At 45.6% G+C, this 21,573-nt stretch overlaps 1 protein-coding gene across 2 annotated transcripts; it reads left to right on the forward strand.

Annotated features, from left to right (window-relative positions):
- The first annotated feature begins 3,638 nt into the window (after window positions 1-3,638).
- IRX4 (iroquois homeobox 4) lies at window positions 3,639-21,248 on the forward strand. 2 transcript variants are annotated; one of them, XM_087930681.1, is made up of 8 exons: window positions 3,639-4,088; window positions 4,504-4,807; window positions 9,076-9,147; window positions 12,186-12,347; window positions 13,909-14,160; window positions 15,616-15,722; window positions 18,283-18,608; window positions 19,816-21,248. In XM_087930681.1, exons 4-8 carry the CDS (start codon window positions 12,303-12,305, stop codon window positions 20,574-20,576), a joined length of 1,491 nt encoding a protein of 496 aa, XP_087786807.1. In that variant the 5' UTR covers window positions 3,639-4,088; window positions 4,504-4,807; window positions 9,076-9,147; window positions 12,186-12,302; the 3' UTR covers window positions 20,577-21,248. The 2 variants fall into 2 exon arrangements, with proteins under 2 accessions (XP_087786807.1, XP_087786806.1); XM_087930680.1 differs by lacking the exon at window positions 9,076-9,147.
- The last annotated feature ends 325 nt before the right edge of the window (window positions 21,249-21,573 follow it).

Below are 21,573 nucleotides of genomic sequence, written 5' to 3' on the forward strand. Positions count from 1 at the left end.
AGATTAACTGTATCTGGAAGGAAGCACGTGAAATAAACAATACTACAGCATTCAGCTAAGAAAAGGAACTACAAGACTTTGTTACAAAACAGGAGGGGAGATCATATAAACAGGTATTGGCAGACACCTCCTGAAGGCTCCCTGGGGAGGGGGGAAATATTATAATAGGCTGCCAGCAATCAGACTACACCTTGCAGGCTGAACCTTTGTCCACAAAATTCTTCCTTCAATTCACTTTTAGGCGTGGGGGCATGTGGGGGAAGCAGGATCTTGGATCTTTGAATCTTTTTGTCCAAAGTTCAGAAGTACAGAACTTTTGTCGTACCCATGAAACACAAAGAGCAGTTGTGTAATTCTGCAGTCTTCCATGTGAAGGAGAGGAATTCTTTTATTAAACCAATAAACTGAAAGGAATGTATTGCAGAAAAGGGAATACAGAAAAAAACAAAACATATTCCATAGTTTGATTTCATGTAAAACATACAGCTTAAAATAATAAGAATCAGTTCTCTGTTATTGTTCTTCTGTGTCACTATACACACACACACACACACACACACACACACATATATATATATATATACATACATTTTAAACTCTTCAGTTCTTGCACTAATGGGTTTGAACAAATACAAGTCAATACCAGGTAAATCATTAATTTTTAAATATATGTTCTGCCATCATAGTTCAAATTAATAATGTTTCTTTCACTCTGAAAGCCCTAAAGGGCTTCCTAATCTGTTTCAGTCCTTTGAACATCACATCATGGTGTGAAAAGAAAAAAAATGTTCCACTTTGTGGATCCTTGTACATTAGAACCAATAATGCACTCTGGGCATCTCCAAAAATGTGCAACAAACAGTGCCCCAAGTCAGAAGTAGATTCAGAGCACTACAACAACTAAGACCAGATATCTTCTTCATTCAGTCCTCCTGATATACTTACTGTAATTTGCTAGTTTTGCAAAATATATACAATTTTAATTTTAATTTAAACAAAATTAGACAAACTACTAATTTTACACTTGGAGGTGGCTTTTTTTAAGATTCCAGTTTGGTATTTCCAATGTGTAAAATTTCCAAATTTCAGAATGAACTTCCTGGATTTTATTCAACACAGCCATAGAGATTAGCCTCAGATAATGCAAAAATTCATTGCTGAATGGACATTTGAAAAGGAAGAATAACCTCATCCCACGCCAAATCAAAATACAGGAATAATACTGTCTTTGCTTCCTTACAAAGTTGTTGCATAGAGATCAGGACTGTAAAGCTCTTTGAACATTTGCTAAATAAATTCATTATATTGTTGTTATTGTTAATATTAATAGTGACTATTATGGTCTACTCCATCCATAATTTTCATGCTTATTTTTTCATATATTACACCGATGTAAGCACAATGTATAATTCTTATTTAAATGTTCTAGCCTACTTATTAACATAATATGTAAAATGGGCACCTCAATATAGGTAATGCAAGCTATTTGTGTGTTTTGAGGAAATAAGTTCAGTAAGGTCCAAAATGTGTTGCTCCCAGGAAGATACATACAACAGCAATTTGAACACCTGCATACCACTCATCAGATGCACCTTCATCCTTCTTTCTTTTTTAATCTTCCATGTTTGAAAATACCAATAGCAAGGAAACATCTCAGCCTTTGAACTAAATGATGTTGAAGAACATAGAAGTAAGTTCCAAGGAAATATCTTTAGGACTAATATGTAACTTTAAAAATAAAAAAAAAGGTCAATGCAACATTATGTATATCTAAGCTAAAAAGATTAGCAAGCTTCAAGGATAAGGAACATGAATGCTCTAATTTCAAATATCAGCTAGCATCCTAAAATGGCTTTCTTAAAAAAAATTGAGTTAGAACAAGATTCCTCTTCTAGGTAAAATGTGCTGGATTCTTAGGGAGGCCTTTAATTCACTCATGGTCATTTATATGATTTGTAAGGTTTTCTACTGAATCCCAATTAAGGTTTTTGGTGATCAAAATATAAAAATATGAAACTCTGTTTAAATTAGTGTGTTTTGTTTAAATTAGTGTGTTTAGTTTGTTTTGTTTGTAAGGGCATATAGCTTCCATGTACACACTCAGGTAGGTATGTGATTAAGAACTTATCTGGACTATACAACATCAGGGTACAGGTTAACAAAATTCAAAATATGTAGAAAACTATCACATAATGACCTTTTGTGTGGCATTCTCTTCTGGAATGTGGATGGACAGTTCTTTTTTATTCTTGCTTTTCAAATCATTCCTAAGGCAGAAAATTCAAAGATGCAGTTTTTCTTTGCATGTGGCCTGTTGCTTGTTCACTGAATTCCATCTAGCCCTGAAGTGATCCAGTTCAGGAAAAAATAGTTTGATCCACTTGAATGTTTCAATTAATCTATCAAACCTTTCAAATTGAGGCAAGATTTCAGTTATCTGAATATAGAAAATAGAGGGAGGAAAGAGGGGGAGGGGGAGAGGGAGAAAGAGATTTATAAGGAAGTGAATCCATTTAGCATGAACCAAGATGTTCCAGATCAAGATGTAAATGTTACATCTAAATTGAGTGAGATTCCCTCCTGCCTACTTGGACATGCTTTTAGGCTTGCCTCAAGTCTCTGGGTGCTGGAAAGAAGTTTTTCCTGTACTTGTGGGCCTTCAGCTGACTGCTTTTGAAACTGAAGGACTTTTTACTAAAAGTTGGCTCTTTCTTTTACTATTAAAACTCCCTCCTGAGACTGGAAAATGTAGATTCTACATCCAGCTAGTAAGAGCATGTTGTAACAATAAATTTTAGCAAAGTTGTTAAGTGGGGTGGGTTGTTTATGGTTTCCCAAAAGCTTGAAGAGGTCAGTCCGACCAAGGCTACCATAGGTGTTTGAGGGCACCTCAAAAATAAGCCTCACTAAGATCACTTAGGATTTGCTCCCAGTTTAACTCAGAGAATTCTGTGCGAAGAGGTGATTCTGTCCAAAGGTAAACTCCACAGCCACTTGTACTTCTATGCAAACATGCCGAGGCCTGTGCTGCAATTCCTTGGTCTTTGCTTAGGAACAACTTGCACTGAACTCTGGGGGTCTCCCTTCAAAGAAAAGTTCAGAAAGCCCCTTGGAGGCCATCCTTCTTCTCCGCTTAGCCTCTGAGAGGCACCCAGGCTCCCGTGGCATCCACCAGGCTCCCGTGGCATCCACCGACCACGGGCACGGGTGAAAAAAATGGCTTCGGACCACTTAGGGGTCGAGTCGTTGAGAGTCCGGGGGGTGGGCTAAACTTGCCCGTTGCGGGACAAGCTCGCTGGCGATAACAACCGCCCACTCACCTCAGGGTTCCTGAGGCGAAGAGCTACTGTCCCGCCAGAGCAATGGGCGAGTTTGTTGCTCCTAAGTACCGTGGGGGGTGGGGGGTGGCGAAAGGGGGGTGTTTTCCGGCTTTCTTTAGCAACGCCCGTTTCGAACCCGCGCTGGCAACAGCCCCCCAACCAAAGTGAGGAGCTGAGGCGAGGGCGGCGGCGGCGGCGGCGGCGGCGGCAGCAGCAGCAAAGCAAGCAGCAGCAGCAGCAAAACAAGGCGGCGGCGGCGGCGGGCGGCGGCGGCGGCAATAGCAGAGCCGCCAGCGAGGGAAAGTGTTAATCAGGAGGTGCGGAGGTGGGGAGAGAGGCGCGCGCCGAGCGCAGCTATTCACTCGAACGTCACTCCGGTTACAGGGGGTTAGTGAAGTGACTGGGGCGCCTGGGGACTGGAGGCACTCACGAGCCGGGCTAACTCCAGTCAGGTATTCCATATACACTGAGCAATGTCTCCATTAGCGCGCGGCTGCCGCTGCCGCTCCCTCCTCCTCCTCCAAAGCGAACCGCAGCGGCTGAGGCGGAGAGAGGCGGCCCCCCTTTGCCACGGACAAGCCCTCGCCCGCCGAGCCTAGGCGCAGCCCGGCGTGAATCGCCAGTCCAAGGAAGGCGCAACCCCGACTTCTCTCCGGGTCTGGCTTTTCGGGCCCCTCCGCCTTCCCACCCCCCACCCCCCGCCCACGTCCTCAGCCTGTCTTTCGGCAGCAAAAGCCGCCTTGAATAAGGAGGAACCGCGAGCTGGAGGTGAGAGCAACGGCCGGCGATCAATCATCCCAGCGTTGGCACCGCTGTTTATTGGGGGGAAAGGGACGCGCGGGGGGAGGGGATCGAAAGAAGCCGGCTGGTTTGGAGAGTGTAACTTTCGTGGGTATCAGCGGAAAAGGGGGGGGGCGGGAGGGAGACAGCGAGCCACGTTTGATGATCTTGGTTTATGAAAGTTTGGCGGATTCAGAGAAGTCTCAGCTTGTGTTCAAGCCTGTGGGATTGCGGGTCGTGTCGGTGTAAAAGCTGGTGCGCCGGGCGAGACTTTTCCAAGTGGAACCCTTTCCTTGTCTACCGAGGAGTGAGTGGATTCAATACAGGTTACTTACTCCCCGTTGCGGGAACGTAGGGTTTTGCGAGCCTATTTTTGTGTTGTCTTTTTTTCTTTTTCCTAAAGGGCGAGATACGTCCAGTTGAAATCGAATCCACGAATTCTTACGGGAAGGAAAGGGGTTCTCTTTGACTCGGTGGTGACGGTGCGGCGCTCTGCACATGCTCGGAAGAGCCTCCCATTTATGATTTTCGCAGCTCTGGGCTAGGTCTGCCTAGATAGCGGGACTTGAGAAGGAGATCCCAGCTGGCTTTCGTCGTAAAGAAGCTCACTGGGCTGAATTGGGCTGAAGTTACTCAGGGATTGTCCCGCCGAAGAGGAGCGCAGTGTAGCTGATGATTCTGCCGCAATGTAAAGCCGCGAGAGAAAGGTAACGGGGGTCCCGGTTGTTACCCACAGTGGTAACTGAACCCCACCTGGTTTTGAGCTAACAAGGAATTTTGTTTTGCTTGCAGCTGCTCTGTGATATTACTGCCCATTACACCGCCCTTATAGAAGGCATGCAAAAGGCAAACGCCTCAAAACTTCCGTGTGGAGTTTCGACTGGGGGAAAAGGAAGGAAGGAAGGAAGGGAGGGAGGGAGGGAAGGAAGGAAGGAAGGAAGGAAGGAAGGAAGGAAGGAAGGAAGGAAGGAAGGAGGGAAGAGAAGAGAAGAGGTCCAAGCGTTCTGGGCGGGCAGATCTTTAAAATCAATGGGTGCAGCCGCGAAGGTTTCGTCCGAGAGATTACGTTCAGCACCATCCTAAGCGAAGGATACCCCTTTGTATTTGCACGGGGCATTTAGCCGGGCAGGCTTCCCTGAAATAAACAGTTGGGGAAGGAAGGCAGTTTAGCCTTCTTACTCAGCAGGACACCCGCTGGCTTCGTTTGGAGTTATCTGTCACGTAAATAAATTCAGGAACACAACTCTCCTCCCCACCCCTAACCCTACCCCCACTCCACCCCACCCCACCCCCCTACATACGCGCGTCACCGAGATGAGAAATGGATAGGAATACCCCATTTCGTAATTTAGTGCCCGCGGACGAATTGCGGAGTGCAATCCGAGCTGAAGCCTTTCCATTGAGAACTTGAGTTAGTAATTTCTGGGCAGTTGAGACGAATGGCGGCTGGAAAACTCTGGTGCACCTGGCCGACAAGCGTTTCTTTTACTATTCTGCATCTGCCAGCCAGATCGCCTCCCTCTGACATCTTGCAGAGCACCTGTCTAAACCGCTGGGCCTTTTCCCGTACTGCCTCCAGGTTTCAACTACTCTTGGGGGGGGGGAAAAGATAAGAGACATCTAATTTTGAGTAAATACAAACATGCGCGCGCAGAGGAATCCTGCAGACGTGCCCACGTTTCTCTGCCTCTTTCTAAAGTGTAGAGTTTATTGGGTATTGGATCCTTTTCGCCTGCCTTTAGTATCACTTACTCCTTTTGGATTTTATTTTTATTTATTTATTTTGTCGCACCGCAGATAGGCGAACTCTTGTGCTGAGGGCGGGGGGGCGTTCGTTGGTCTCTCTAGAACTCTTATGTCTTGTATTACTTTTGCGATTTGGTATTTAGGGAATGCTACCCGCGAATGCGCGCGGCCACACTTTCCTCTGGATAGCCGGGTAAGTGAGATTAAAAAAAAATTCGGAGCTCTGTCTTACGGGACGCTATCGCTTGTCACTGTTCCTGCCTCCTCTAAAGGTTGAGGTGAAAGCGATATGGAGTACGATTCGGAGGTAAGAAGCCGAATAGCTGGGAAAGATGGTTTTTTGGTGTGTGTTTTTTTTTTAATGGAAGCCGGCTGAAGAAAATAAGGGAGCGCTTCAAAACGCATCAGACTACAGCGCCCATCGTCCCCAGCGGCAGTGTTGGGTATAATGAGACTAGTCCCGACATCTGAAAGACTAGATTGGAGAAGGTGACAAATGCGGAGGGAAACGCTTTACAGGGATTGGCATTCTTTACCCTGCACAGTAGGTCTCGTTTCTGAATTCTTAGCGCAGACCGCCGTTCTTTCTCTGGATAAGAGGAGGCTAACTTAACCCATCAGTAGGCACCGGAGTATGTCCCGTCCCAGCCCTCTAAAACTTCAAAACTCGGCCGCCGGCGACTTGACACCCAAGTCAATCTGGTTCAGAAGAAGGTGCTACGCTGCACGCAGAAGCGGGATCGATGTTTAAATCAGCGCCAATCGGGCCACCAGCGTTCAAGCAACAGGAACAGAAGAAAGTCGCCTTCGGCCAGGACTTCGGAGGGAACCCTCTCCTTCCGAAATCGGCGGCAAAAATTCCCCTCGCAAACTCTGGAGCAGCGCCTAAAAGAAAGAACTCTTTCGGGGTTGAGGAGGGAGGGAAACTGAGATATCCGGCGAAGTCCCAGGGCAGGAAGGCTGTGGGGACGGGACTAGTACCTAAATCGGGGGTTGAAAATCCTCGCGAAGCTCTCCCCACCTCCAAGGTCTCTTGACCGCCCTTCCTCCCACCCCCTTCCCCTAAATGCGGCGTCAAAGGTTGGGCTACTTTGGCGATCAGAGAAGCTGCACCCATACCCACCCCGGTGGCCCCTGCGCGTTGCAGTCCACAAACCCAGCTAAGACTGGGCTTGGTTTAGCAATCTTTCCGCGTTCCGGGGGGATTTCCTCCTCGTACCAACTGGGCTTTAGGTTCGTGGATTCGAAGCAGCCTCCACTTCAGCCGACCTCTCCCGAGACTGAACATTCTTCGGAGTTAAACTGGTTGGAAGGATTGTTTCAGGCGCCTCGCGAGGCCTCCCCTGCCGTTTCCCAGGGTGGCTTCATTGGCGGTCCCGCAAACTCCAGTTTCCTTCAGCCGAGCCCGGGAGGACCGCTCTTCGCTTTTCGCTTTAAGGAAAGTTGCCACCCGTTTCGGGCGCTCAGAGGTGTTCGGTTGCTTTTGGGAAGTTGGGGGTCTTTGAGCACCTAGAGAAAGGGAATAAAGAGAACCCCTTCTATTCTCATCTAGATTCTCTTACTGAGAAGCAAGCCTCTGGCGATCCTTAACCCAAATCAAACAATATACTGCTCGCTGCCTAGATAGGACCATCTGATGCAATCGACCGGGATGGAGCTGCTACGCGCCAAGAGCCCGGCAAACCGCTTGAAATGATTCAGGAATCTCCAATGCCGGCTACGCCTTTAAAAAGTGAAAGTTTTCCCTGCAGGAAACGCGACTTGCCTCCTCCCCCCCGAGGAATGCTTCTCTATGTCAGTGCCAGTGCCAACCGACTCAACCCTAGCTCTCTATGCTCGTGCTTTGGGTTCCCGCCCCTCCCGCGCCCTCCCCCTCTTCCCTGGGGGTGCTTGTCCGACACAATCTGGAAAGTTGCCCTTGCGCCTTGCAAAGGACGCAGGCTCCAGAAGACCGCCTTCCTTTTCGGACTGCAGTGTTTGGAAAGGCCTTTGCTTTTTGCTATGGCGTAAGATCTGAAAACATCAAGCCCGGCTCACTTGGGGAGGAGGAATGAAGACCTTCCAGGGATCGAAACCTTTCTCTTAAATTCCTAAGGTCCCCTCACCTCCGTTGCGCATTCTGGAGAAATCTGTTCAGCTACTCGTTCTCTCGACAAAGCAGCTGGGGAAGAAACCGGGAGGGATAGATAGATAGAAGAAATGGATCCAAGACAAGCTTCGCTTCCCCTCCGTTTGAAACTCACCTTCAGTTGCTCTTTGCGTCCCCTTCCCCTCAAATGGGACTTTGGAAAAACGCGGAGAACCTAGTGGTTACTTGGAAGTCAGCTTTTTTTTAGTAGCTTCCTAAAATTGCAGACATTTAATGAAATGAACTGGCTTATGGACGAAATGAAGAGTGCCGCCTCTTCTCCAGGTAAAAAGGTCACTGCTAGCACCGGGATCCTGCAAGGACCTCTTTTCCAGGGGCGCGCTTGGGATCGAGGCCGTCTCATTTTTGAAGGGGCCGTTATTGCGAAAACCCAACCTTCCTAGAGCCAAGCTTTTGCCTCGGCAATTTACAGCAATTACGCAGCAGATAGGATTATATGAGGTGTACTGCGGTCTCCAGATAGTCATCCATCACCCTCAATCGAGCTGTCAGAGCGGGCAGATTCGTCCCTGGGAGGCACCAAGTCTTCCAGCTGGGGAGAAGAAGGGAACATCGCCATTAATTAGAGTGTGACCCTGGGGCTATTCACATGTCTGAACCCAGGCAAGCTCTCTGAGCAAGTCTGCACTTCTGCCCTCCCCTCCCTCCACCCCAGCTGCCCTTCCCACTACAAATGCACCGGGAGGCTTGCAAAACTCCAGAGGAGCTGGTTAGTTGCCCATTGCAAGATATCCAAGCTCAGGGACTCCCCTTTTCAAAGAAGTATTTCTTTCTCCTGCCCTTCCTCTCCCAAGCACCCAGACATAACCTGGGTCAGGGTGGGGTGCCCTGATCTTAGCAAGAAGGCCTAAGCAAGGGAGGAAAAGGAGAAGGGGTGTGTGCTTTGAAGACTTTCCATCCTTGCAAGAATTTCTCATTCTAACCTCCTAACCTAGAACTAGCTCTACCAATAGGCAGAATGGAGCGGTCAACCTTGAGCTTCAAGAAAGGGCAATGACATAAATCTTAGTTTTTTTTAAATTTCTGTAAAAAAAAGAAGGGCAGGTGTTTGTGGGATAACTGCGTCTCTTTTTTTTGTAGCATTCGCCTAGGATTGGGATGAGGAAGGTACGTGTTGGGCACCAAAGCCTCTTAAAACTGGGCCTCACCTCAGTAGGTTCAGACAAATTTTCTTGGATTTAGAGTCTGTGTGCCACTGTTAAATGACTTTAGGCTCAATAAAAATAGCATTTAACCCTGCTAAGGCCCCTGAGTAGGCTTCCTGAACAGACTGTTTTAAATTCAGCCCTTAAGTTACCTTCATCCAAGTGTAAGGAAGTGGTGATGATTTAAGGGCATCTTTGTATATCTGCTCACTTGGAAATAAATGGTCATTTAAATAAAGGATTACTTTAGGATTAATAATAAACAGGATGGGAATAAATGTTGGGGAAGGGAAGGGCAAGCAATGACTTGCATCTGTATACATCTATACTGCTACTCACCTCCAACAGTTACTGAGATACCATTTCCCCCCCACACACACACACTTTTTATCTTGAACGCTCTTCCAAAACTTCATGGGTTGACTCAATATGAGTCTCAAACTATCTCTTTTTTATCTGGGATGTAAGTACAGCCAAGCATGAGTTCCTAAGCACGCATGCTCAGTAATACAACCATAATCCCCAAATGTTCATTGTGTAGGATTCCAGTCTAAGAATCTCCCCGAATGCTTTAAAAATTAGGGGATGGTCTTTTGAACTCCTGCCTCCTGGGCTCTCCTAGTGAAGCATTCACAATTCAGAAATTCCAACACTATTAAAATTAATTAAGGATCTGGCTGTGACATCAGTGAAGCCTTTCTGTAGCAATGGTGTTAGTGATTTAACCTAACAGGGAAATCCAGAGGGCTTGAGCAATTATTCTCGTTAAATGTGAAAATACTGCACAACAATTAAATACTTAAATGCATTTAATATTCAGATTAAAAGGGCCTAGCAACAGACTTGAGAACAATTGTCAGTGTTTTGCTAAATATTTAGCATTCAAACCAACTAAACTTGGACACAAATTACACACATTAGGCATGTTTTGAGCTTATAGTAGGATGGCTTTTCTCTTTTAATATTCTCTGTGTGGTTGTAACATCTGATCTAATGCTTCCATCTTTTCCTGCTTCCAACTCCCCAGGTCCACTTTGGCTATGTTACAGTCTTAGCCAGATCAGACAGAAGCATAGCAAGTGTCTCTGTGCAATACAAGTTTAATAAAATTGGGTTCAGTTCCCCACCACTACCATGGATTAAGTATCTGGTTCGTTGTAATGTAAGCATTGCCAAATTGTTGGTTTGGGAGGCTCCCTCCCATCCTATGGCTCTGTGTTTGAAGAGTTCTCCATTCTTACTGATTTTAAAAGCTTAAATAATCAGGCTTTGTTTGGAAGGGAAAATAATGCTATTTTTGCTTCTTATTAGCACATTGCTTTTAGAATGGTTAGGTAGAATTCTGGAGCTGTGATGAATGTTATCTAGATTTAGATGGAACAGGACTGAACTTTGCAGAACAGAACCAAAGTTTGCTAGTCATAGATGATGAACCTTCACTCTGTCAGAGACAGAGAAAAACATCCTTATTTTTTTAATTGCTTCTCAGCATCGTTTCAAATATGTGGAAGATTATAAAAAGAGATGAATCCTAAAACAAGAGCAATAAAGTGATTTCCATCCACCTACCAGATTCCAGCTGATAATTTATGCTTGTGATAAATAAATCAAAGGACTTGAAAAGCAATATAATAGCCCTAGAAACCAGATATCTAAAAGACCCACTTGAGAGTGTTGCAGACCATGTCTTCCAATAAGAAATGAAAACTGACCAGTAGCAAGTAAGTATTTCATCAGAGCCTCACTTACACATAGACCAACATTGTGTGGAGATACTGGTCAGAACAAGTCAGAGCGACTGAAGAGATCAATGTGTCAACTCCCCAGTCTCTTTCTCCATCTTGCATCTACTAACAAGCATTGCCTTTTGTCTACTTCGAGGTCAGGATGATAACACTGTCCTACCTTGGGGAGGGGTGTCAATGTTTGCATATTAAATGCTTTTGACTGTTGGGCAAAAATGCCACCAGTACTTCGAGGTATTTGCTAAATGCTGTGGATCATATACCAGACTTGATCAAATGTAGTAGTTCCGTCCCTCCATAACAGGGCACAGAAATCCTCACCACCTGATGTCTTTTAGATCGGGTGTCTCCAACCTTGGCCACTTTAAGCCTGGAGAACTTCAACTCCCAGAATTCCCCAGCCAGATGGCTTGGGAATTCTGGGAGTTGAAGTCCTCCAGGCTTAAAGTGGCCAAGGTTGGAGACACCTGTTTTAGATAACCCCTTCCACCCACCCAAAAGTGCCTTTTGAAACAATTCCCACTCTCCTAAAACAGCGAGAAGAGAGGAAAAAAGTTTGCTCCGAATGGGAGCAGCGAGAGCTGTGGAGCATAGGATCGGAGGCGAGGGCGAGCAGCGGGGTCTCCGCTCGGTGCGCTTGGCTGTCAGCGTCGGAGCTGTTTTCAACTGTTGATTTAAAAGCGTTGCTGGCGCGCGTCCCTTGTCGGCCTCGTTTGTAAGTGGGACTGATGACTACAGGGCGGGGAGCGAGAAGCGGCAGGCAGCTGCTCATTAATTAATTTCTAATTAAAAGTGCTTACCACCCTTCAGTGATCCCGCGCAGGCGCGCCGGGAAACGGGGGCGGGGGGGTGGAAGAGTCCGAGCGTAACATAGATTCCTCTTGCTCCGAAGCCTTATTTTGGGGTAGGTGGGGGGCCGCTCCGGGATCTTCGCCCTCGTATGGCTCTCTCGGGGCGCCACAGACTTCGGTCCCGTTGAACTTGGGCTTCGTTGCACTGATCCACGGCCGAAACGGTGGCCCCACCGAGAAAGGTAACTCTGAGGTGATCTGCGCTGCCTTGGGCGCCGCAGTCCAATCCCTCAAAGGGAACCCACCACCCGAACCAAACAGACGAGGCAGGGGCAGGGCCTGTGGGGGTCTTTCCTGGCGTCAGATGTTACTGGACTTGACCTGCGGATGGAGAGACGGGTCATCTTTCGCCACCGCCGCTCCCCGCCTTCCGCTGCCTGTGGATGGGAAAAATATATATGCAAGGTCAGTAGAAAAATTCAATGTAATTTTTGTGCTTGGTACTCTAGGGCCCCTGGAAGCCCGAGTTATTCACTCATCTGGACCAGAAGCGACAGTGAGGCTGCCTCCCACTCTCACAATCCCAACGCTTCTGCTTCCTGAACCTTGAGAGCACTCTTGTTGCCATGTCCTACCCCCAGTTTGGATACCCTTATTCATCTGCACCTCAGGTAAGATCAGTCTTACAGAGACCTTGCCAAATATTGCACTGGAATTCCCCTCCCCCTTCAAAATTTCCCACTAAAGATAAACGTGGAAAAGTTGGTTTTTCTTTCTAGAAGGCAATGCTGATATGAAAGTAAGTCTCACTGAAATCAAAAGCACTTAAATCCAGGACTGCAAGATAGAAATGTGGAAGCTTAAAAAAATCATTTTCACCCTGATAATTATGCTTGATGAATGGAATGCCTTTGCAGTCAGTGTGTCTTACTTCAGAGTAAGATCACCCACCCATCAATGCAAAATAAAGTTCAGTTGGAAACAATCTATTGGGGGTGGAGAGAGGACTGTGAACAGTAAGAGAGAAACATTTTGGGAGGGAAACTGCAGTGTAACAGCCCAGTCCAATTTGTCTACTCACAATTAAGTCCCATTTAATCTTCCATGAAGCCGAATCCTAACTAAGCGAATATGTAAACTGTCTTTGATTCTCACAACACTCGGCACCATCAGTTGGGCTTCCATTCTGTTCTGCTTCTAGATGGGCAGAAAGGTCAATCCATATGACTGAGCACCTGGGAAAGAAAGGGTTGGATGGATTAAGCAGGCCCACAAAAACCCACCAGGCAGGCAATTCCTCTTAAGATCCACCAAAATCAGTCTCCGATGGAATGGCTTTCTGTATCTTTAGATTAAGCAATCCATTGCTCAAGGAAGGTGGGTGGATTAAATGTTACCTGAATCCTGGAATGGCTGTTATAAACAATTATTAAATAATTTTCACCAAGGACCTGGGAGCATATTTCCCAGAAGAACTCTGGAGCTTTTTATTAAGGGGGAAATGTTATGAGGAAGATCCAAGAGGAATATTCTGCCAGCGTCAGTAGAAACAGTTTTCTCCTTGGAAAGAATGAATTCCGTAAAGTATTTTCTCTTTTCAACTAGCTTTCCCCTCTTCAAGTGCTTTCTCCACACTACTACTTGGTCCATATACTGGTGAAGCAATTAATATATAAAATCTAAAATACTTATTCCGGCCAGGTGCATTATTCTTTCATTGGTTTCTTCTAGGGATTTTAGAGAGCAGCTACGTATGTATTCCATGCACACTTTTCTTCACAGCCAGATTAGATTTTGCTCAGAAGAATAGTCATCTGAGAATTAACCCATTGAGCTGAGTAGGACATATTGCTGTATCTGAGCAGATATGCCAAGGGTTGCTGTGACCTTTGAGAGTTCAAACTATTGCTGGGGTTGGATTCTGCAGATGACTACTTTCCTGTTTCAAGAGTGGAATAACACTCTTATTACCCTGGGTGAGATGATGTTAACTCTAAAACCCCAGAATTGGACACATGTGGAGGACAGGAAAGGGAGAAGTTTATTCCAGATGTATTAACTTTGAGAAACTGCAAATAATTTGCCTTGAAATCAGTGGCAATGTTTGCTCCAGAACTAAGTTCTGTGATTTGGCATCAAAATGTACCTTACATAACTGATTGGTGGGTCGGCTAACCAGCCTCATTGATTCCCAGGTGTCTCTCTTTTTCACCATCCCGTTCTTTCTTCTAGTTCCTGATGACCACCAACTCCTTGTCAACTTGCTGTGAGACCAGTGGTAGGTCCTTGGCAGACTCAGGAGCAGCACCTTCCACTCAGACCCCTGTCTACTGTCCAGTGTATGAGAGCAGGCTGCTGGCCACAGCCAGGCACGAACTCAATTCAGCAGCTGCTTTGGGAGTCTATGGGAATCCCTACACAAACACTCAAGGCTACGGCAATTACGTCACTTATGGGACAGAGGCATCCGCTTTCTATTCCTTGGTAAGTCTCTCTCTGCCGCTGCTGTGCCCTGAATTTTCTCAAGGAAAGTAACAAGGCCTACCTGCTATTCTTAAGAGACTTAATGTACTGTAAACCACTTCAGAAAACCTAGATTGGCCACCAGTCTGGCTTGCCCAGATCTTAAGATCAACCTCTAGGGTTGGGGATGGAAGCTCAACTTTAGAAAGTAAACCTCAAAACACTCAAAAACGAACTGGGTTAGGGTTTTTTAAAAGGTAGGAATTTGCAGTAAAAATACAATTTAGCCCCTCTAAAATCAGTGGTTCAGATATTTTTCCATGACCTGGGGAAATCTACATGCCTTGGAAAAAACTGATGCCCACCACACTTGTAGGGCACCTGATGGGGGAAAGTTAATAGAGGTTCGGCAATCTTCCCCAATCCAATTACATGCAGGTAGGGATGAAAACCCACAGTCAGCTACAGATATCCTAATAATATAATCAATGGCTGGTAACCAAAGATGAATGCATGTAAAAACGTACTATCCTCACTTACACTTTACACAATACCACACTGCACTATACACATTTATACAGCAATTCCTATCTTGCAGCCCTGATGCATATTCATCATAATCTTCTATAAAATATCCCCTACTGAACTCCATCCACTGAGCTGGCAAAAGATCTGGTCGCCTGAAAATTAATTTTAAATATAACATAAATGTCAGTGTAGAATATTTGCTTCAGGCAAGACCACCATTAGTGCGTAGTTAGTGGAGTGGGTTCCTCCTTGGAAGAACGTGGAGTCTGATCCTCCACATCTCCACATCTCCTGAAGTTTCATTTGTTTAACTTTTAGCTTCAACCTGGTTCAGAACTGCAGTTTAGAATTTCAGGTTCCAAAGGAGGAGAGTAAATCTGGGAATTCATGATAGAGAGCTAGCACTTCCTGAAAAACATGGAAATTGTGTTAATCCCTTAATTCGTGGAGGGAAATTGCAAGTCGGTATGGATAATACTGTGCTCAGTGAAGTGTATGTGGGTGATCCTTCTCCATACCTGAAAGATCCAACTTTCTAGATGTATTTCTAAGGTGGTCTGCCATGATGTTTTCAATTTCAAGATAATTTGCCTAGACTTAATGACTTACTGCATTGATAACAATCTGTTTTGAACCCCCTGAATGAAGAATGCATACAATTAATTCTTAAGTACAAGGGTGTGGGTTTGATTTGGAAAAATACCCATTACACATCTGTTTTTGAATAAACAGGCATGAGTTTGGGCTGGTAATCAGGTTGGAATTTTCTTGCTAGGGGGGAAATACTCTTATTTTTGATTGCACGGAGTGTCTTGCTGTCTTGTTCCCATCTATGTTTCCTTGTGAGGAAGAAGATAGTGCTCCCTGGTTTTGCTTTGCTTTGCTTTGCCATTACTGGCAGGGAAAGGGGTGAGCTGATCGGGGCCATCCTTGGTTTTCCTGTTCTAGAATAGCTTTGATTCGAAGGATGGGAGTGGATCTGCACATGCGGGCATTACCCAGGCGGCTGCTTACTATCCCTACGATCACACGCTCAGTCAGTATCAATATGACAGGTAAGAAACAAACAGCTATTAATTGCGAGGCAGGACAAGGGAGAGGCTGGGGAAGGATACTGGCTGTTTGCTCCCCCATTGGGTTTAAAGATAACTAACTGTATGTGTTTGTGGGGGTGGGTATCACCACTTATGTGGAGCAGTTATGCTGATCCTCTGATCGCTTATGGTGTTGACCTGGATGAGTAATCCTGAATAGCAGCAAGCTACGATGCATGTGAAAATATACTAAGCTAAAATACAGATTAGGATTCTGATTTGATATTCAGCATGACGAAACATTTTGCTGACTTCCCTTGGAAAGGGATGTTCTTGTATACTAGCCTACAGCTGAGAGCTCATTTGTGCAGATGGATTACTCATCCCCTGATAGTTCTAACCTCCACTGGATTAGGTGTTATGAACGCATTTCCCACCCTGTGAAAAGCCCAAGTTTTCAGCTATAGGAACATTCCCCTGGCGGTGATGGAGAGTAATGGCTGAAAACTGTATCAGGAAGTCATTTGATCACATCCCCCTACTATGGACACTTAGAAAATCCATTATCTTAATTGCACACTATCCCCAACTACAGATATAGGGGTCATAATGGACCTTCCTTAAAGAGTTTAATAAGGGTTTGAAATGCTGTACTGAAGTTAGGGGAGCCCCAATGACAATCAAAAGGGGCAGTATCCCATTGCCCAGCATAGGATATACAAATTATCTATGCACTGAAGTTGCCAAGTAATGTTTGTTGCATATGTGAACTGTCTTTAAACTGATCCTATTTACTTAATTAAAAAAAATATATCAGTCCTATATATGCCAGATGAAAAGACCTAGAGGATTCAATGCATTTTATTTACTTATCCACTTCCACCAGCTACAGGAATATGATCTGCAGAGTCTCACTGCATTTATTTACCACTGCAGTTCTTCAGACTGAGGTTTATTTCTGAACATGCATGCATTGGTTTTTGCTACAAGCAGTCCAAGAAGGAAGCCACAGAAAGCAAATCCTTAATGAAACCGCTTGCAGAATTCCAGGGGTTTACCTGTGCACCTGCCCATTTTCGTACAGCCTTTTTTATTGTCTGTAGTCACAAACCCATAACTTTCTTCCAATCTCTTTATCACTCTGGCCTTACAGCTCTTATTTTTAAACTCCTATTTATATATTTTGATATGAATACCTCACTGATCACACAAAGATCAGTCTCTCACTGATCAAGAGCCAGATCCACCTTGGTTTACTAGCTAATGAGTTGACTGTGTTGAGTCTATGTGCATGGAAAATTTCAGAAACTGCATAGACACTATGAAATAACAGCTTCTGCAAGGTTTCTCTGAGTCCAGCACAAAATAATATTTTGAAATTCACATCTGAAAGTTTTAGAGTAGCTGAGCTTTCCCCAGATTAGATGGTGAACCTCTGAACATAATAGTCACCCAATGGGAATAAAAGTAAGCTTTGATTATGGAAGAAAGCCTGAAGGAAAAGACCGTTTTCCCCCTAGTGATTGAATCCCTGTCTAGTTGTTCTCCCATTCAGTATTTTGCAGACTTTAGCACTTATGAACAAAGAATATTTTAAAGAGATTGTAGGGTCAGTGGTATTTTTAACTTTAAATCTAGATATTTCCCTCATTTTGGTCTATCAGCATTGATTTAATCATAGTTTTATCTTCCTGATTTATGACCCTTTCCTTCCCTTGGCTGCTTCACATATGCATAAATCACATTTTTACACATGAACACTTCGCACTTCACAACTGGCATCTGAATGTGTGAACTTGCTCGAAGAATCAATTGTTAGCTCATCCCTATGTATACTCCTCTCTTTCTTTCAGAGGCAGATTTCCAAATATTTCCCATGAATTCAGATAGCTTAAAGTTGACACCCCCTCTTTTAACATCATGTTAAACAAACCTTTTTTATCTTTGATCTCGTTATTACTTGTTTTCTGAAAAGAACATGCGCCAAGAATCCCCGCTTTCCCTGTTTCAACCTTTTAAGCCCAGTGGGTGCAGGTGACCTTTTCTTAGATGATGTATATTAAATATTCAGGCATAGTTCCAATGTCTCTCTCTCTGTGTGTGTGTGTACGTATGAGAGTGCGAGAGAGTATTTTGCTGCTAATAAAAGGAAATATTTTTATTACCATCGCATGCAGAGGTTACTCGGAGGTCTTTACTGGAGAGAAGTAGCACCCCAAAAGGCATATTATTCTGACACATTCCTTTTACATTAACTGTATACTACTTCCTCCCAAAGGCCACATTTCTTTGGCAAACCATCTGCTGTAGACTGATCCATCCTTCCCTGAGGAATCTCTGCTGAATAAGGTGATACTTTCAAATCGCCCTGCCCTTCAAAGTCCAGCCACACGCTTCTACATAGTCCAGTTGTTGATGGGATAAATGTTGAGTATTTACAGGTCTTATCCCCCAAATGAAGGATTCGAGAGCTAGGAGAATCTGGATTCCATGGGTAGCAGTGGGACATACTCTCCAGTCAGAGTAAAGGTAGGACTATTAAGCACCCATCCTCTTTTTCTCACACTCTTTGTAACCACAGATATAGCACCATGGATGGAGGGACACGGAGGAAAAATGCCACTCGGGAAACAACCAGCACGCTGAAGGCCTGGCTACAGGAGCACCGCAAAAACCCTTACCCAACCAAAGGCGAGAAGATCATGCTGGCCATCATCACCAAAATGACCCTGACACAGGTTTCCACCTGGTTTGCCAATGCCCGGAGGAGGCTCAAGAAAGAGAATAAAATGACATGGCCCCCAAGGAACAAGTGTGCTGATGAAAAAAGACCCTACGAGGAGGAGGACGAGGAGGACGAGGAGGGAGAAGGTCAAGGGGAGAACCTAAAGAATGAGAAAGTTGAGGGTATCTCCTAACCATTCTTTAGAATACTGCAAGCTTATATTTTTTCTCCCTATATTAGTTTTGCCCACCCGGGGACTTCCAGACCCACTGGACTAGAATGGCAAATTGACCTAGGAACTATAGTCCTATACATTTGGAGGCATCAGGTTGGGGAAGGCTTCCCTGAATCTTCTGCTCACCATAGCAAATTGGAACAAGCAGTCATCATCTGTTCCTGGGATTGTGCACATAATTATTGGGGAAACACTTGGACAGGTGTATCCTTGTTCTCGGTTTATAGAGAAATTATTTGTGAGGGGATACTCTAGATTTGATAGTAGGATAAATTTCCCTCTTAGCAGGCAATACCCTTGCAGTTGCATTGTGCAAACCAATAGCCTAAACAACTCAATGGCTGAATTCATATGACATGCTTTAAACCTAATTTCCAAGTTAATCCATGTTCCCACAGCCCCACAAATTAACCTGATTTGCTGAAGCATTACACCCAACTCAAAAAATAAAATCTAACCAAGATTAACACTAAACAAATTGTGGATGTTGTGCTAATAGACCCACTAAATCTTTTGTGATTAAGTTGTAAATCTATCCACTCCCTTATAAGCAAATACACTTTCTTAGAGCAGCAAGTAGATTTTTTTTTTTAGAAGGCATGATTTATAGCAAGTTCTGTATATCATTCTTTTGAGAAACTGGTATTCTCAGATGTGCGGTGAGAAGGTACTTATCTGGTGGGGAGAGAAAGTCGCTGCATTCAGCTGTGTGCCAAGCTTAATCTGGCAGGGGGAGGTGGGTATCAAATGATTGTTTCAACTGTTACTTCTCCCAACCTCAAAGCTGACTTGGAGATGTAAAATGACATGCAAGAGGAAAAGAGTGGTAGATATATTTAGTTTTGAAGTATTTTCTTCCAACTAGAGCAAATACCTCACTTCAAAAGCAGCAACTCTATCCATTTCAAATGTTGCTTAAATCTTTGACAAGCGACTACTGTGTCTTAGGTTCTCTAATAACCAGTTCAAAATAGTGACTGACCATTCACCAGAGTTAGACTCTGAGGAAAAGCAAGGCGTTTCTCCAAAGGAGAACAGGGATTCTTGGAAATGATTTGTGCCAGGCCCTCTAAGGAAGAGCCATTGCATTCGCAAATACTAGATAACACGTGAATAAATTCAACAGAGTTTCCCCCCTCTTCTGTTCTTCTCAGAGCCGTCCGGGAAGGAAGACAAAGACCTGGGCTTAAGCGACCTGGACGACTATGACCCACTAGAGTCGGAAAGCTCGGAGGGCGAGCCGAAAACTCAACCCTTCGGCCATGTGGAGAGCAGCGCGTGCGCCAACGAGCCAAGCAAGGAACCCACTCTGGTGACGGGCGCGGCCTCGCTAGAAAGCCCCCTCGACAGGACCAAGAGCTGCCTCAAGGAGCCTGTGTCGGGGCCGGAAGGCTGCGAGGCGACGGAGCTGCTGAACGCCAGGCAGAGAAGCTGCGCGGCCAAGCCGTGTTACCAGCCCCAGCCGCCTCCCCCTTCGCCGCTCCTCGAGGGCGGCGGAAAGCCGAGGATCTGGTCGCTGGCGCACACGGCCACTTCGCTCAACCAAGCGGAGTACCCTTCGTGCATGCTGAAGCGCCAGCAGGGGGCGGCGAGCGGCGTCGGGGCCTCGCAGGCGGCGAGCGTCCTGGAGAGGCCCCCGAAGGATTCCCCCGTGGCCAACCTCAGGAACTGGGTGGACGGCGTGTTCCACGACCCCCTCTTCAGACACAGTACTCTGAACCAGGCCTTGAACAGCACCACAGTGTCTTGGGCGACCACCAAAGGCTCCATCTTGGAGACGGGAGCCTTGGGGCGCTCGCTGGGGGGCGGAGCCGCCGTGCTCAAGGGGCAGCTGGCCGGCCTGACTGGGCCTCAGGACTCCGGCAAAGACTTCCTGGCTTTTCCCAAAGCGGGCAGCAAAATGTTCTGCTCTTAACGACCGAACCCCGTCCCGTCCACCTCCCTGGGTTAGGGGGGGCGGGGGGAGAGGCAAGGCGAAGAAAGACTCGGGACCTGGCGAGCCGCTGTGGCGGGGTGGGCCTGGTTGACTTGGCGGGCAACTCGAAAGACTTGGGAGAGAGTTTGAGTTTTGGACAGGAAACGTTTTAACAAGCAGAACGGGCATTTTAAAAGTTGCGACTGGAGATTCCAGGCGAGAGGAAAGAGACTACATTCTCTGCTTTGAGGGGTGGGGTGGGGGGATTTTGATCATGTTCAGCAATCGAACTCTTCATCCCAGATCTTTGCCCTCTTGCGCACGCGCCACTCAAGCCGCCTTTAGAATTTCCCGGGGCAAGTTCACAAGGCGCGAATTCGAATTCAAGCTTCTTCGAGAAGGAAGGGAGAGGGGCGTTTGTCTCGTTCTTTCCTTTTAATTTGTGGCATGCCGATCTTAGTTACCAAAAAGACTTTCTCGGACTCTCCCCCCCCTCCTCTTTTCATTATTAGCATCTCATCCACACACAAAAGAAACGCACTTCTTTCACCGAGTTTAAACCCCATTGCGCTTACGCACACGAGCACAGAATTTTTGAACTTGACAAATAAGACTATGTCGAAAAGGTATGTTCACCCCAAATAAATTGTCTGTCTCTCAGAGTTATGCAATCATTTGTGACCTCTTTGCCTTGCTTGTGAAAAAACTTCCCCACAGTGGGTCTTTGGGAAAGGGGACAAAGGTGAGATCACCGGAACTTTTCGCCTAGTTCAGACGAATGTGTATTTCGCTCCATTGAAAATGAATATTTCAAACTATATAAGTATTGAGGGTTTTTTTGGAAGTCAGATACGTATAAATATGACTATTTTCATTCAGACTGGAGTCCCATCCTTCGTAGAGCTGCTTTACGTGGCCTCCAGCGATAAAGGTCAAAGGACAAGCCAAAGGGAGTTGTGGCACAACTTTTAAATCAACAGAGAATTTGTCGAACGCG

Source organism: Pseudonaja textilis, chromosome 3 (assembly GCF_049901715.1).
Source record: "Pseudonaja textilis isolate UNSWEBS1 chromosome 3, rPseTex1.2, whole genome shotgun sequence".
In the NCBI taxonomy this organism is placed as follows: domain Eukaryota; kingdom Metazoa; phylum Chordata; class Lepidosauria; order Squamata; family Elapidae; genus Pseudonaja; species Pseudonaja textilis.